Raw genomic sequence first — 17,258 nt, forward strand, 5'->3', positions numbered from 1 at the left:
GGCCTGCATGAAAACTTCTAAGCTTAACTACCAGCTTAGATCTGGTCCGCTGCCACCACTCCCAATGGGCTAAATCCCTTCCCTGGGTAGCCTTGAGAGACTCTTCCACCAACTCCCTGGTGAACACAGATCCAACCTCTTGGATCTTAAAACAAGGAGAAATTAACCATCCCCCCTCCTTTCTCCCACCAACTCCTGGTGGATCCAGACCCAATCCCCTTGGATCTAAAAACAAGGAAAAATCAATCAGGTTATTAAAAAAAGGCTTTTAATTAAAGAAAAAGGTCAACATCATCTCTGTAAAATCAGGATGGAAAATAACTTTACAGGGTAATCAAACTTAAAGAGCCCAGAGGACCCCCCTCTAGCCTTAGGTTCAAAGTTACAGCAAACAGAGGTAAACACCCTAGTAAAAGGTACATTTACAAGTTGAGAAAACAAAGATAAAACTAACACGCCTTGCCTGGCTGTTTACTTACAAGTTTGAAATATGAGAGACTTGATCAGAAAGATTTGGAGAGCCTGGATTGATGTCTGGTCCCTCTCAGTCCCAAGAGCGAACAACCACCAAAACAAAGAGCACAAACAAAAGCCTTCCCCCCACCAAGATTTGAAAGTATCTTGTCCCCTTATTGGTCTTTTGGGGCAGGTGTCAGCCAGGTTACCTGAGCTTCTTAACCCTTTACAGGTAAAAGGATTTTGGAGTCTCTGGCCAGGAGGGATTTTATAGTATTGTACACAGGAGGGCTGTTACCCTTCCCTTTATAGTTATGACAGGGACTCAAAACTCACCAATGCCAAATAGAGGGGAATGATCACGTCCCTCGATCTACTGGCAATGCTCCATACAGCCCAATATGCTGTTGGCCTTCTTGGCAACAAGGGCACACTGTTGACTCATATCCAGCTTCTCATCCACTGTAACCCCTAGGTCCTTTTCTGCAGAACTGATGCTTAGCTGCTCGGTCCCTAGTCTGTAGCAGTGCATGGGATTCTTCCGTCCTAAGTGCAGGACTCTGCACTTGTCCTTGTTAAACCTCATCAGATTTATTTTGGCCCAATCCTCTAATTTGTCTAGGTCCCTCTGTATCCTATCCCTACCCTCCAGCGTATCTACCACTCCTCCCAGTTTAGTGTCATCTGCAAACTTGCTGAGGGTGCAATCCACGTCATCCTCCAGATCATTAATGAAGATATTGAACAAAAATGGCCCCAAGCCCGACCATTGGGGCATTCCGCTTGATACCGGCTGCCAACTAGACATGGAGCCATTGATCACTACCCGTTGAGCCCGATGATCTAGCCAGCTTTCTATCAACCTTATAGTCCATTCATTCAGCCCATACTTCTTTAACTTGCTGGCAAGACTACTGTGGGAGACCGTATTAAAAGCTTTGCTAAAGTCAAGGAATAACACACCCACTGCTTTCCCCTCATCCACAGAGCCAGTTATCTCTGCATAGAAGGCAATTAGGCTAGTGAGGCATGACTTGCCCTTGGTGAATCTGTGCTGACTGTTCTTGATCACTTTCCTCTCCTCAAAGTGCTTCAAAATTGATTCCTTGAGGATCTGCTCCATGATTTTTCCAGGAACTGAGGTGAGGCTGACTGGCCTGTAGTTCCCCGGATCCTCCTTCTTTCCTTTTTTAAAGATGGGCGCTACATTAGCCTTTTTCCAGGCATCCGGGACCTCCCCCAATCGCCATGAGTTTTCAAAGTTAATGGCCATTGGCTCTGCAATCACATCCACCAACTCCTTTAGCACCCTCTGATGCAGCGCATCCGGCCCATAGACTTGTGCTCATCCAGCTTTTCTAAATACTCCTGAACCACTTCTTTCTCCACAGAGGGCTGCTCACCTCCTCCCCATACTGTGCTGCCCAGTGCAGTAGTCTGGGAACTCACCTTGTTCGTTAAGACAGAGGCGAAAAAAGCATTGAGTACATTAGCTTTTTCCACATTCTCTGTCACTAGGTTGCCTCCCCCATTCAGTAAGGGGCCCACACTTTCCCTGACCTTCTTCTTGTTGCTAATATACCTGTAGAAACCCTTCTTGTTACTCTTAACATCCCTTGCTAGTTGCAACTCCAAGTGTGATTTGGCCTTCCAGATTTCACTCCTGCATGCCTGAGCAATATTTTTATACTCCTCCCTGGTCATTTGTCCAAGCTTCCACTTCTTGTAAGCTTCTTTTTTGTGTTTAAGATCAGCAAGGATTCCACTGTTAAGCCAAGCTGGTCGCCTGCCATATTTACTATTCATTCTACACATCGGGATGGTTTGTTCCTGCAACCTCAATAAGGATTCTTTAAAATACAGCCAGCTCTCCTGGACTCCTTTCCTCCTCATGTTATTCTCCCAGGGGATCCTTCCCATCAGTTCCCTGAGGGAGTCTAAGTCTGCTTTTCTGAACTCCAGGGTCTGTATTTTGCTGCTCTCCTTTCTTCGGGCTGGTCCACACTGGGGCGGGGGATCGATCTAGGAAACGCAACTTCAGCTACGAGAATAGCGTAGCTGAAGTCGACGTTTCCTAGATCGAACTAAGTTTACTTACTGCAGGTCCACGCGGCGCAGGCAAGCTCTGTCGTCGACAGCGCTTCCTTCTCTCGGCGAGCAGGAGTTCCGCAGTCGACGGGGGAGTGCTTCTGGGATCGATTTATCGCGTCCAGATGAGACGCGATAAATCGATCCCAGAAGATCGATCTCTACCCGCCGAATTGGGCGGGTAGTGTGGACCTACCCTTTCTTGTGTCAGGATCCTGAACTCGACCATCTCATGGTCACTGCCTCCCAGGTTCCCATCCATTTTTGCTTCCCCTACTAATTCTTCCCTGTTTGTGAGCAGCAGGTCAAGAAGAGCTCTTCCAATTGTCTTCCACCTTTCCAGAGACTTTCAGCTCTGGTGGAGCTTTCAGCTGCTCCATTCTTCCACCAGGTTCTTTCTGTAATTTCTATTTACTCCTGATACCATGTGGTGTTCACTAATCCCTCGAGGCCTAAGGTGCTTCAAAGAGATCCTCTTTATTCAGTGACACAGTTCCTCAGCTGCGGCTACGTAACAGAGCATTCGCTTCTGCCGCTCCCACATCACCCCCTGAATTCCTGTCCGGAAAGTTAAACACAATTAAAGGTACAGTTCCCAGTACCACAGTGGGTGCTCTCCCCTCTGAACCAGCACTGACCCCAATGCCCCAGGTTGATGCTAGGGTGCTATGCTGCAGGAGTGGTGTGGGTGACTCAGTAGGGGGCGCTACAGAAGGATCGTAATGGAAGGCTAAACCATATTATACTGTTCAGCCGCTAGGTGACACTGTGTGTGAAAATACCTTATTTAAATGAACCTCAGCCATCCCTGCCAGAGTGTTAAAGGATCCTATGATGATCACACCTGATGTGTATAAGCCAGCTCTGCAACCAGTCCATAGCTGGTACAGAAGTACATGACAAGGATCCCTTAGGTGTCTTTGTCTAATTCCAGATTGAGCTCATTAAATTCCAACTCTGCTAAAATTCCTTCCACACTTTCAACTGGATTTTGTACCTATTATTTCCTTCCAGAGAGTGATACCTGTATATGCATCCTGGACAGTGTTTTGGGTTCTTCTGGGATGAAGAGCACTTGCGAATTGTGAGGGCTTTGCATATAATACACAGGATGAAAAGGGGGCAGTAAAAGGCATCTGTGCCCATCATGACATTTGTGTTTCAGGTGGAAGATACAACCAAATGATTTTAAGGTGAATTACATCCCAGGTATATGGCCAAGAGTGACGTACCTGCTCTACGAAATCAGGTGGGGCAGAAGTACCAAGTTCTGGAGGCACTGGTGTCGAAACACCCCAACCCAGCACGCCGAAATCGCCTGCCTGGAACATGACTTCAAGAAGTTAAAGTTCAGGCCATCAGTGCGCTGCTCCATCACCTGGTTCCTGTCCTGGAGCCCCTGTGGGAAATGCTGCCGGCATATAGTGGAGTTTGTGAGGGCACACCCCAGTGTGACTCTGAAGATAAAAGCAGCGTGGCTCTTTAAGCATATGGATGAACGCAACCGACAAGGCCTCAGGAACTTGATGGAGAATGGAGTAGCCCTATACATCATGAACCTGCCAGGTATCCTAACCACGCTTTGGCCCTGTCTAGGCTAGGATCAAAGGCGTGATGCTAGAATAGGTTAGCTGACAGGTGCTAACACATTTGAAAAGCCTAGTGCAGAAAAGACAAGCCTTTAACCTGTGCTATTCTGGTCCAGATGAGGTCTAGGAGGGAGCCAAGGCGTTAACTTGACCAGTTTTCCACGTGTTAAAGTGTACATTGCTGTGGCTACACTAGACTTTTAGAACATGTTACTGAGCACATATTAGCAGACACATTCCATCGTCACAACTTTTATGCCAGTCTAGACAAGTAGATTTGCCAGGTGTCCAGTTTTTGACCAGAACGCCCAGTCGAAAAAGGACCCTGCCAGCAGTGCCGACTGGGTCATTAAAAATCTGGTTGGCGGCACAGCAGGGGCCTCGGGCTAAGACAGGCTCCCTACCTGACCTGATTCTGCATGGTTCCCGGAAACAGATGCCAGGTCCTTGCAGACCCTAGGCGCATGGGTGGCCAGGGAGGCTCCTCGCGCTGCCCCCGCCCGAGTGCCGGCTCCACAGTTTCTATTGGCTGAGAACTGTGACCAATGGGAGCTGCGAGGGCGGTGCCTGCGGGTGCCAGGGCAGCGCGCAGAGCCTCCCTGGCTGCCCATGCGTATAGGGGCTGCAGGGACCTGGCAGCCGCTTCCTGGGAGCCGTGGTAAGCGCCACTGGGATTCCACACCCTGAACCCCCTCCCATACCCCAACCTCCTGCCCCAGCCCAGTGAAAGTGAGTGAGGGTGGGGGAGAGCGAGCGACAGAGGGAGTGGGGATAGAACGAGTGGGGTTGGGGCCTCGGAGAAGGCGCGGGGTGGGGGTGGGGAAGGGGTGTTCAGTTTTGTGCAATTAGAAAGTTGGCAACCCTATAGACAAGGCCTTTGCTATAGCTGGGGACTGGATGGCTCAGGAGTGTCAGAGAATGGCATATGCAGCCTTTAACTTATAGGGCACCATTTCCAATCCAATTCCAGGCCAGGGAGGCTAGCTGGGTGGAGGGAGTTGGGGAATGGAACATGGAGCCTTTAATCTATAACGCAGCAGTTCGAGTTCTGTTCCTGGGCTGTAGTGACCAAAATTCAGGTCAGCAAGGAGCCAATCAGAACAGTTCTATGAACGGAGTTGAAAAACCAGCAAGTCAGCAGCAGCCACTTGTTAACAGGACTGAAAACTAACCAGTCACAGACACTGCTGAGTTCCTAGTGTTACCAGCAGTCGCCACTCGCTGTGGGTGGGTTGTGTGACATGAGCTGGTGGTTGGGCGTGGACAAGTCAAGCACCTAGTGTCACGCCCTGGTGGCAATCTGAGTGAAGAGGCCTAAGCTTGGCAGGAGCGCAGAGAGTCTCTCCGCCCTTGCCCGGGATGCCAGATGTAGCTGCATGGCACAGTGCCAGGCTGACAGCAGGCCCACACCTCTGCACCTCCCTGCTGTCTCCTCTGCTGCGTCAAGCTGCATCACAGCAGGGGGCAAACAAGTAAACTGACCAAGACCAGTGTGGTGGATACCTGGCCTGCCGCATTCCTGTGGGAGAGTGAGGTGTGCAGTGCAGGCCTGGGGAGTGACAACGTAAGCCCCCAAGCGACCCCCTCCCTGCAGCAGAAGGGCTCCTTGGCAAGCTGATAGCAGGGAGTGGGGAGGCGTTGGGAGGTGCATCAGCAAATCTCCCTTCTGCCTGCTTTCCTTTCCTCCCCCTAACCTAGCCACAAGAGCAGCACCGCTGCCTATCATCCCAGCTCCTTCTGTCCACTCTGCAGAGCAGTGGGGCAGCATGTGCACAGAGGAGCAAACTCTCTCTAAAGCTGGGCCCCTCCCATCTACATCCTCTTTGGCTCCAGCAAACAACCCCAAGCACATCTGTCCTCTCCCCATTCCCTCTCCATCTCGTAAGCGGCAGAATGACGGAGGAGTAAGTGGAACAACCCAAACTGGGCCTTTCCCGGGAGGTAACTGCTATTCTCTCAGGCTGATGATGAATGAGGAACTTGCACAGTTCTTTGCTGAAACTATCCTTTCCTTCAGACAGAGTGCAGAACCCTGATGCATTGATTCCACTCTTGTTGTATAGTGGTTGGGCCTTCCAGGAGACATGTGAGCTTAGAACAGTGGTTCTCAAACTTTTGTACTGGTGACCCCTTTCACATAGCAAGCCTCTGAGTGCGACCCCCCCTTGTGAATTAAAAACACTTGTTTATATATTTAACACCATTATAAATGCTCAAGGCAAAGCAGGGTTTGGGGTGGAAGCTGACAGCTCGTGACCCCCCACATAATAACCTCACGACCCCCTGAGGGGTCCCGACCTCCAGTTTGAGAACCCCTGGCTTAGAAGATATCACAGCTTACATGAACAATGTGACTAACTGATTACTAATTGACAACTTAGACCTTTTGGTCAACACTGAGTTCAGTGTAAAACTCAGATTCTGCCTCGATATTTACTGATCTCTGACTGAGCAAGGAGGGGCTCATTGATCCCCTGGACGTGTCCCTCAGCAGGCGTGATGGGATATTTATTTCCTCAGATTACAGATACTGCTGGAGAACATTTGTTGCCCATCAAAATGGAGAGGAAGATGACTATTGCCCCTTGGTGCCCTCTCTGTGGATCATTTTCTATTGTCTAGAACTCCAGCGTGTCCTTTGGGTGAGTAAACATTTTGGAGAAAATGTTGGATCCAAGAACAATCCTAAATCATATGAGAGTTAAGTTCAAGTGACCCAGCTGTGGGCATCTCCACTGAGGCTATGGCTACACTACAGAGCTTAAAGCAATGCAGCTGCGCCTCTGTAGCACTGCTAGTGCAGATGCTCTAAGCCGATGGGAGAGAGCTCCCCTGTCAATTTAATCACTCCAGTCCCCGCGAGTGGCGGTAGCTATGTCAGCAGGAGAAGCTCTCCCGCTGACATAACGCTGTCGACAGCAGCACTTAGATCAGTATAATGTTGCGGGGGGAGGAGGGAAGGGCTATTCACACCCCTGGGCGACATAACTTATACTGACATAAGCTGTAGTGTGCACATAGCCTGATATTAGCAGCAGGACCAGGCAGGGCTCCAATCAGGACTGGGGCCTCCATTGTACAAGGTCAATTCCTAAACAGGAGAGGCAGGGCAGCCCAGTAGAACTGGAATGTCACACTCTGCTCTGAGTAGTGCAGGGGCAGCCCAGAGAATTAATTGCGTTCCCGCCTTGCTCTAGGGAGAGGGTAAGTTATTTCACCCCTTCTCATGGAAGAGCTTACTGCCCCATGTGCCCAACCTGCCACTCTATCCAGTCACCCTGCCTCTCACTCCTTGCCCACTGGTCTCTCTCCACCCACTTGCTGGCAGGAGGGAGTATCAGGAGCGAGCTCTCCCCCTCTGCCGTATAGCTGGAAACACAATCTGAGCAGGGGAGTACGGACTGTGACAATCTACACCAATTTACATCCGCTGTGGCACATGGTCTGTACATAACCAAAGAACCCAGAAAGTGCAGAGTTAAAGGAGATACTGGCATCCCCTGATCATGACATAGTCACAGCAAACTACACCCCATCCCTTAGGTTAAAGTCTCCCTCTATACCATTCCTTCTATTATTATTCTGTTCACTTATTTGCTCCCAGTCGCACTCCTAGTGTGCTAGGCACCACACAAAATGTAAGAAGACAGCGTTCTTGTCCCACAGACAAGCGAAAGAGACAAGACAAGACAAGACAACCGGTGAAAGATAGGAGAAAGAAGTACAACAAGTGAGGGGGAGGGATAGCTCAGTGGTTTGAGCATTGGCCTGCTAAACCCAGGGTTGTGAGTTCAATCCTTGAGGGAGCCACTTCAAGATCTGGGGCAAAAATCAGTACTTGGTCCTGCTAGTGAAGGCAGGGGGCTGGACTCATTGACCTTTCAAGGTCCCTTCCAGTTCTAAGAGATAGGATATCTCCATTTATCTATATAAAAGAGGTCAGGGTGGTGACTGATCATGTCTAGGTAAAACAATAGTTGAGAATGCAACTGGGGATAATATTTTAGGGTTTCTGTTAAGTAATATAAGAACTCTACTGGCTTCAGTGGAACTAAGCCAGTTTACAGCAGTGTGTGTGTGTGTGTGTGATGCCTTCCTGCTTATTGCTCCCTGTTCCTGTTTGGTTCCTGCTCCCTGAGCTCAGTGTTCCAGTTCCTGTGTTTGTGTGTATGTGTGCACAGTGTTGGGTGTGCATAGTTATTCAGGGCCTGCTGCTACATACCTGCCATTTGGACCGTTGTTATGTTTTATTCGGACTGTTGCTGACTTAGCTGGTCCGTGGTTATTACATGCTTTGATTGACCAACTACCTGCGTGTCCTGCTTCAGTTTCTTTGTGTTTTGGGACTGCTGTTCCAGGGCGCATCAAAGTGTAACAAGGCATCAGGGTAGAGTTGGGTGTTCAGGAGCACTCTGAATGCAGAGGAAACAGTGGCATTGTGGAGCAGCTCAGGAAGGGCATTTCTGGCATGGGAGGCAGCCTGAAAGAAGGCACAGCATCTAGGATAGCATCATTGTTGTAGCATGTTCATATAATTCAAGCTGAATATATTTATGGGCAGTCTCAAATGGTTCAGAGGATAAGTCCCCCAGCCTTATCTCCCAATGATTTATTATAGTCTGCACGGCCACTTATGAATGCGGCACTAAGAAATGGCTGTCCTCTGCACGCATTTGAAATCACTACCTGACAAACCTTTGCTGTAGAATGGTGAAATCCAGTAGCTGACTTGTTACCTATTCATTTTTTCCTATTTATTTTTTACAGTCCATGTAAACATTCACTACTTAACCCCCAAAAACTCAGGGGACCACTGTGGATAACTTAATAAATATTGGGTGAAATCCTGGTCCGATGGAAGTCAAGGGCCAAGTTCTCCCATTGACTTTGATGTGAGTTAGGATTTCACACATTGTAAACCTATTGCTGCTGTTGGTAACATAAATATTTGTTAGGTAGAAACACTGGGCAAAATCCTGAGGTCTTTATCAAGTCAATGGTAATTTTGCCTGACTAAGGACTGATCTGGCTCAGTTTTGTTATGAATGATCAAGGACAAACTCCAGTCGGGCTATTCACATGAACAAAGGTCACAGGATTCAGCTGCATATGTTTTACAGAGTGATGATGACAGTGATGAAGATCAAAACTTTTGATTTGTGTTTCTGAAGTGTTCACAACAATACTGAAAATGTAGAGTTTATAGAAAGTTCATGGATTTCCCCACTTTATTGACTACATTTCATAAAAGGGACAAGACCTGGTAAGATCAGGCAGTTTAAATGTACATTTCAATGGATTAATTAAGTATATCATGTATATTGCACCGCTCTGCTATCCCACTGATATGTTGTAGAGGGTTGTCAGGGTTCCTTCCCCACTCTGAACTCTGGGGTACAGATGTGGGGACCCGCATGAAAGACCCCCTAAGCTTATTTTTACCAGCTTAGGTTAAAAACTTTCCCAAGGCACAAATTCCACCTTGTCCTTGAACAGTATGCTGCCACCACCAAGTGATTTAGACAAAGAATCAGAGAAAGGACCACTTGGAGTCCCATTCCCCCAAATATTCCCCCAAGCCCTACACCCCCTTTCCTGGGGAAGGCTTGAGAATAATATACTCACCAATTGGTACAGGTGAACACAGACCCAAACCCTTGGATCTTAAGAACAATGAAAAATCAATCAGGTTCTTAAAAGAAGAATTCATCTAAAAAAAGATAAAAGAATCACCTCTGTAAAATCAGGATGGAAGATAACTTTACAGGGTAACAAAAAGATTCAAAACACAGAGGATTTCCCCTCCAGGCAAAACTTGAAAGTTACAAAAACAGGGATAAACCTCCCTCTTAGCACAGGGAAAATTCACACGCTAAAACAAAAGATACTCTAACGCATTTCCTTGCTATTACTTAGTATTTCTGTAATATTAGATGTATCATTTCAGTGGGAGCTGGATTACTTGCTTGGTCTCTCCCTTTGTCTCCGGGGAGAACACACACAGAGCACAAAACAAAGCCTCCCCTCCCTCCCCCCGATTTGAAAGTATCTTCTTTCCCCAATCGTCCTTCTGGTCAGGTGCCAACCAGGTTATCTGAGCTTCTTAACCCTTTACAGGTAAGGAGGGATTTTATGCTACCATTAGCTGTATATTTATGACAAGGGTGATACCCACAGAGAATATTTATTTTGTCTAGATGAAGAGATGCCTTTCTAATCACTGAATTGTGCATTTTTTGTCAATCGGATGCTCCTCCGTGAGATTTTCTAATGGAGTTTCAAGAGAACACTATGGTTAAAATGTAACCACAGTAGCTTTTTAATTTCCTTTTAGACAAGAAGCACTATAAACAGCAATTTACCTGCATCAGGAGTCTGTTCAGATTTTTCCTCTTCTTTCTATGATTTTGTGTTCAGTATACTTTTGGCTGGCTGAATTCTGCTCTATTCCATATCAGTACTTATGCGATACTTCTCACTGTAATATCTGTCATGAATATAATTCTTCAGAATTACCTGTGGGTGATATAAACATCAAGTATTATACAAGAGCCTTTTTCTAGCCCTTATAAGAATAACGTAACTGTGTCCCCTGCCCCAAGATTGTTCACAGGAAGTGCTCAGAGTTTGGCCTGTTCAGGACAAGGGTGGGGATATGTGCACTATGGAGGGTGGGAGGAAGTGGAGTTTGATACAGGTAACTGGTGAGTGGAGTTGTGACGTTCGCCTCTGGTGTTGTCTGGACTGGTGATCTGCTAGGTCACTCCAATCCTTGACTCTGGGAGCCAGCCTTACCCTGCTCTGCTGTGAGAACCCCCACTCCTGGGTTGTTCATGCACAGCCTCTGGCATGTAAGCTGCTCCCAGCTACTTGCAAGTGAATGGTACTTGCCAATATCTCCGGTCCCAGACACAACCCTAGGAACCTCCATCTTGCAGTGTCCAGTTATGCCCGCTGGACGCTGCAAGCTTATATAAGTTTGTCAATTTAACAAATAAATTGATATGTACCAGGCTTGTTATCCCAAGGGGAGCCTCTGACACGCTTCAAAACAAATGCACTGCTTCAGGTAGAATAAACAAACAGACGTATTAACTATAAAGATAGATTTTAAGTGATAACAAGTCAGATTTGGTCAAATGAAATAAAAGCAAAATGCATTCTAAGCTGATCTTAACACTTTCAATGCCCTTACAAACTTAGATGCTTCTCACCACAAGCTGGCTGGTTGCTCTTCAGCCAGGCTCTCCCCTTTGATCAGCGCTTCAGTCGCTTGGTGTGGTGTCTGTAGATGTAGGTGGAAGAGAGAGGAAGAGCATGGCAAATGTCTCTTCCTTTTATCATGTCCTTTCCTCCCTCTTGGCTTTGACCCCTCCTCCCCCTTCAGAGTCAGGTGAGCATTAATGAGTCTCTCCAAGCAAGGTTGAGCAATTCCCCTGGTGTGGCCTCATGCAGGTGAGTCATTGCATTGTAGATCCCTTGCTGGACAATGGCTGTTGATGGGTTGACACCCTGCCCGGGCTTTGGTTACTTTCCTTGCTGTTGCCTCTGGGAAGCTAATATCTGGCTGATTCCCCCAACTTACAGCATGTTTTAGTGACAACCATACTACACAACTTTCATAACTTCATATGCATTAATGATATACATGTAAGGATAGAGAAATGACTTTCAGCAGATCATAACCTTTCCCCTGATACCTTACAAGGCATGCTTTATAAGTAAGATCACGATTATATGAAAATGAGGAATATGGGGGTTACAGCACACTCCCCCAAGGTATAGAATGTCACACCTCCCCCCTTAGTTTACTGCAAGAGTAAGTAGCATTATCATAAGGTTTAATATCCGTGTCAAAATCCCCAAAACTTAACATTAATACCAAAAATTTTATCACAGATGTGCATTTACAATATCTTTATGATACCACACCCTCTGTTCAGATAGTATAGTTTGAGGTTAGTTTGTTCTTTACCCATGGTATCCTTTGACTCTCTCCCATGTAATCAGTCACTGGCTTTTCTTTCCCTCCAGTGTTCCCTTCTGTGTGGGCTCTTAATTTAATCATGTTTCTGGCAAGATAAGGGTCCAGGGGGATCCTGCACATTGGCTGGCCCTTTGGGGAGTGGTCTCCCAACCCCAGGACTGTACATATGTAGAAAATCCAACTCCCCTTTTGGGGTTACCCTGTGTTTCCCCCTCCCAGCACTCAGTCCTTCCCTGCCCCTTGGAGGGCTGTGATCTGTGCTCTCTAGGCCAGGTGTGTTTATCCTTTGATCAGATGCACCTTTTCCCAGCAGCTTTCCCATAACTGCTCTCTGTGTCTCATCAGCCTGGGGGAAAACACCCCCCTCTCTGTCAGTTGGGTCATTTGCAGATCATAACCTTTCCCCCGATACTTCACAAGGCATGCTTTATATGTAAGATCACGATTATATGAAAATGAGGAATATGGGGGTTACAGCACACTCCCCCAAGGTATAGAATGTCACAGGAGTGGAGATAGGATATTAAATGACTTAACTGCTTATTCCTTTGCTCTTTGGGGTCTATGCTGGTCGGATGTGCAGACTAGGAACATTAACTGAGTTAACCAAGCTTTGCATGTGGAGACAAACAGCACCTCCTGCATTAACCTGTCTGCTGTGTAAATCTGCTCTTAGTCTCTTTTCCTTTAAGAGCCAGATCCTGCAACTCAGTCAGCATGGGCAGACCCCTATGCCTGCAGGGAGCCCCTTGTGCCCTCTCTTGACAGGCTGAAAGGGGTGTTTTGCAATTGTGTTAGCTCATTTATGTTAGCTTAGCATGATTGACAAGCCCTGTTCAACTGCAGGCTAACACATCTGAAGCTGTATTAATTGACTCTGGTGTAGCCTGGGGAATACAGCTTCAAGTGTGTTAGTCTACAGCTTACTGAGGCTTTCCAGTCATATTAAGGTAACTCCACCAAGCTAGCACAACTGAGAAACGCACCCTTATTGTCCCTCACGACAGGGCCATTGACTTCAGTGGCGCTCTGAGCATTTGGCTAAGTTTACCTGGACACATCCAGTTGCACAATCATGCCCTAAGGATACAAGACTCAAAACTTACCTGCCCTAATAATTGATTGTTTCACACATTCTGGGCAAATCACAGTGAGTCTCTTGATGCTCTGTTGTTCTTATTCTGTTTGCCCTCAGTAAGTGTAAGGGAGGGTGTAAAGTGAATAGGAGAGCAGACTGAAGCTCAGGAGACAAGGGTTTGGTTCCTGACACAGCCAGACTGCGTGGGTCACCTTGGACAAGTTTCCTAATCCTTAGTGTGATGCAGCTCCCCATCTGTAAAATGGGGCTAGTGCTTTCCTAACTGATAAGGGTGTTCCAAGGATAAAATCCCATTAATGATTATGAAGCTTTTGTGGTTAGATGTTGATAGATGTTTGTCTATGAGTGTGTGTGTTCCCTTTCTGTGCTGCCCCAGCCTTGCACAGACAGCTGGCACAGCAGACCTCGAGCAAACCGCCCAATGACCACAAGATCCGTTAAGGGACAAAGGCACCCAGCCAGGTTTATTGTCGATGCAGCAAGATACTAGTATCCCACAGACTCTACTGGACCACTAATACATGTATGCCTGTAACAATGGACCAGCTCAGTGAACGGCGGGACTTTCCGTTCTTCCCTAGGCCAGACAAAGATACTCCCTCTGAGATACATCTTTATACCCTGATACAAACATGTTACGTACTGCCTCTGGCATAGTTAGTTACTGCCCCCGGCGTGGCTAGTTATCACCCATCACCTTGTACATGTTGGTTTGATAGTTATAAATATAATTCTTGTGCCATTTGTTTTTAACTGTAAGTTTGTCCTGTATATCATGTACGTTTTTTTTAAAAGGTATAAAATTGACTTTTGTTGCAACAAAATCAAAATAATTTAAAAATAGTCATGTGACACACACAACATACAACACAGGACAACATACATGACATACAGGACAAACTTACAATTAAAAACAAATGGCACAAGAATTATATTTATAACTATACAAAATAAAGTAAACAAAAATAAATAATAAAAAAAGGGTTAAACATTTAAATAAACAAGTTATTACCTTTTTATTTACAACTTTTATTAAAAATTGATAAAAATTTAAATTATTATTATTTTGCTAGAATCCCAGCATGTTCATACCTTATTATACTCTGTGTGGATTTGCAGGGAGGGGTTAAGGGGGTTCCCTAGCCCATGGTTTTCTGTCATGTTAGATCGTGATTTCTACAGAGGACAGCTCGCTTACTTACCAGATTAGTAGTCGGGGGTCACCAGTGTCGTTAGATGTTGATAGATGTTTGGTTGCATGTGTGTGTTCCCTCTGTGTGCCACCCCAGGTGGCACAGCAGACCTTGAGCGAACCGCCCAATGACCACAAGGGATGAAGGCACCTAGCCCAGTGAATGGCGGGACTTTCCGTTTCTTCCTAGGCCAGACAAAAATACTCCCTCTGAAATACGTCTTTATACCCTGATACAAACCAGTTAGTACTGCCTCTGACATAGTTACTGCCCCCTGGTGTGGCTAGTTATTACCCATCACCTTGTACATGTTGATCTGATCAAAACATCTCTATTACGTACTGTCATCCTGACCTTATCTTTTGGGAGGGGTCAGTGTGTTCCTGTTATCTTTGGGGAATGTTTTTGTACCATCCTTGATATCAGGATGTTCTGGTACCACTTGATATCAGGATGTATTTTTGTGAGCACTCTGTGCCTAGCACTTCTTAGGAATATTTATTTCTGCAATATCAGCCCTGTTCTTCCCAGTTTCTGTGAGCAGGTCCTGCCTCATACCAGGCCTCTGATACAAGGGCTTATGTCTCAGGCTCTCTTCCTACTACAGCTCTCAGATGCAATCGGGATGGGAGAGGGCATATATGCACCTAGACAGATAGAAACAAAACATATAAACAAGGAGAATAAAAGTAAGTTTGAGGGGACTTTGTAATTGATTTGTTTAATTTCTGATCAAAGAATAGGCAAATGCAGGACCTTCCATTTCAGTCCCAGCTACCGCCATGTTTATTTAGCTTGTATGATAGACTCAGGATGGATCTTGAATATAGAATGTCAGATCTCAAAAACCCAGATTGCTAATTCTATGCGAATGTGAATTCCATGAAGAGAAATGCCATATCAGTTGTCTAAACTGATCAGTTAATCTAACATACCATTTTGGTTCAATAGTCTCACCTTGCTTTTCGACTAGCTGAGACTTGCTAATGCCTGGTATTAAATAATGTATTAGATCAATCGCTTCAGAATATATAATATGAAAGTCATTGAACAGCTTTAAAAAAGAGTTCAAACACACACACACACACACATACATACACGTTATACGTTATGTGTGTATGTATAGATATATGTATATATAGAGAAAGATATTTTCTGTATTTTCTGGGGAAAAGATTTGAGACACACACACACACACACACACACACACACACACACACACACACACACACACATTTATGCCTTCCCTAGACAACTCTAAAGACTAAGTAAGAACTTCGGCCTTGGCCCCAAGTGTCCTGCTAACAAGCGTGAATAATAAATGACCATATCTCAATTCTCCTCCTCCACAAACAATTTTTCTCCTCCATGGAGTGTAAATTGGGACCATGAGGTTTTGCCTTCAGTGGGGCTACTCACATGCTTAATGTTAAGCACGTGCTTAAGTGTTTTGCAGGGTCAGGGGCCTAAGAAAATGGAAAATTAACACAGGTGCCAAGATTTCCCAAAACAGGCACCTAAAGTGAGGTTCTGAGATCCTTATTTAGGACTTGAAGGGGTCTCAGTTTAGGCACCTGTTTTTGAAAATCTTAGTCACTTCATGTCATTCTCAGTGCAATACAAGTCCACCTGGGTGCATATGAGTTGTTAAGTAAGAAATTCAGAACACATCTGTTGAAAATATGTCTCAGATAAAAGTGCAAAATATGGTTCCGTATCCTGCTTTCCTTGGAGACAGCTGGGAGTTTTGCCTGCCTTGAAATCACCCCTGCTTCTGTTTCCACAGCTGAGTTATAATGCACAGTAAGCCCTATGATTGCAGGTGACCACTGATCTCCCTTACAATCTCACAGGGATGTGAGGGACACTTCCTGCTGGAAGGAGTTAAGAATGATTTCCTGTGAAAGACACTTAATTTTAAACCTCTGATTGATGCTAAAGATAAAACAATTGGCTTTTGGCCTTTCATTTTTAACACCCAGCTTTCTCTTTTCCCACCAGGGTCTCCCTTCATTGTTAGCAAGACATGCACACCCCTGAGTATCAGCAGCACACCTTCAATCTCGTCCTGTGAGACAACTAGTGCCAAATGCTTTTATAAGAGTACCTTGCAGCAGCCAATGACTGGCAGCCCTTACATTAGAATCCTGACTTGCCAGCCCCACACCCACATCTACTGACTTACTAGCCTAAAGCACCAGCCAATCATCGCCAGACAACAGCTTGTCCCTGCAAAAGGAGCCACTCAGAAACAGCCAGCAAGAAGTTCTGAAGAAGCAGCCAGTCGATATTTAACAGGACCTTGGGTCTCCATACGCAACACACCAGGGTGGGGGGATGGAGTCTCCTCACCAGCCCTGTATGCTCTTTGAGTAGGGGGCAGGAGCTGGAGCAGATCCCTTTGTATCTGCAGTTGGAGATGTCTCTGTGCCTTCCACCTCGGTGATCAGGACAATCCAACAGTATTTATGTTTGCAGTGTTGTTGCAGCCATGTTGGTCCCAGGATATGATTGAGACAAGGTGGACAAGGTAATCTCTTTTATTGGACCAATTCATGTTGGTAGAAGGGACAAGCTTTCAGGCTACACAGAGCTCTGTGAGCTGAAGAAGAGCTCTGTGTAGCTCAAAAGCTTGTCTCTCTCACCAACAAAAGTTGGGTTCAATAAGAGAGATTACCTCACCCACCTTGTCTCAATCATATTTACTGCACCTTGAGACACTACCATTATCAAGTCAAAGCAATTAACTGTTTGCATCAGGAATTCACAAGCAGATCATTTTTATATGGATTTGTATTTCAGAGAGAATTTTTCCTGCTATTTTATTACTGGAGTTTATTTTTCTC

General features: G+C 45.9%; 1 protein-coding gene across 1 annotated transcript in view; it reads left to right on the forward strand.

Annotated features, from left to right (window-relative positions):
• LOC135895332 (C->U-editing enzyme APOBEC-1-like) overlaps window positions 1–16,561 on the forward strand; it is a 32,243-nt gene extending 15,682 nt beyond the window's left edge. The window contains exons 3-5 of the mRNA XM_065423403.1: window positions 3,710–4,110; window positions 6,654–6,775; window positions 16,414–16,561. Of these exons, the coding sequence (XP_065279475.1) occupies window positions 3,710–4,110; window positions 6,654–6,775; window positions 16,414–16,452 (562 nt within the window). The 3' untranslated portion in view covers window positions 16,453–16,561. The remainder of the gene's footprint in view (window positions 1–3,709; window positions 4,111–6,653; window positions 6,776–16,413) is intronic.
• Window positions 16,562–17,258: the final 697 nt, after the last annotated feature.

This window comes from Emys orbicularis, chromosome 1 (genome assembly GCF_028017835.1).
Source record: "Emys orbicularis isolate rEmyOrb1 chromosome 1, rEmyOrb1.hap1, whole genome shotgun sequence".
NCBI classification, from domain to species: Eukaryota; Metazoa; Chordata; order Testudines; family Emydidae; genus Emys; species Emys orbicularis.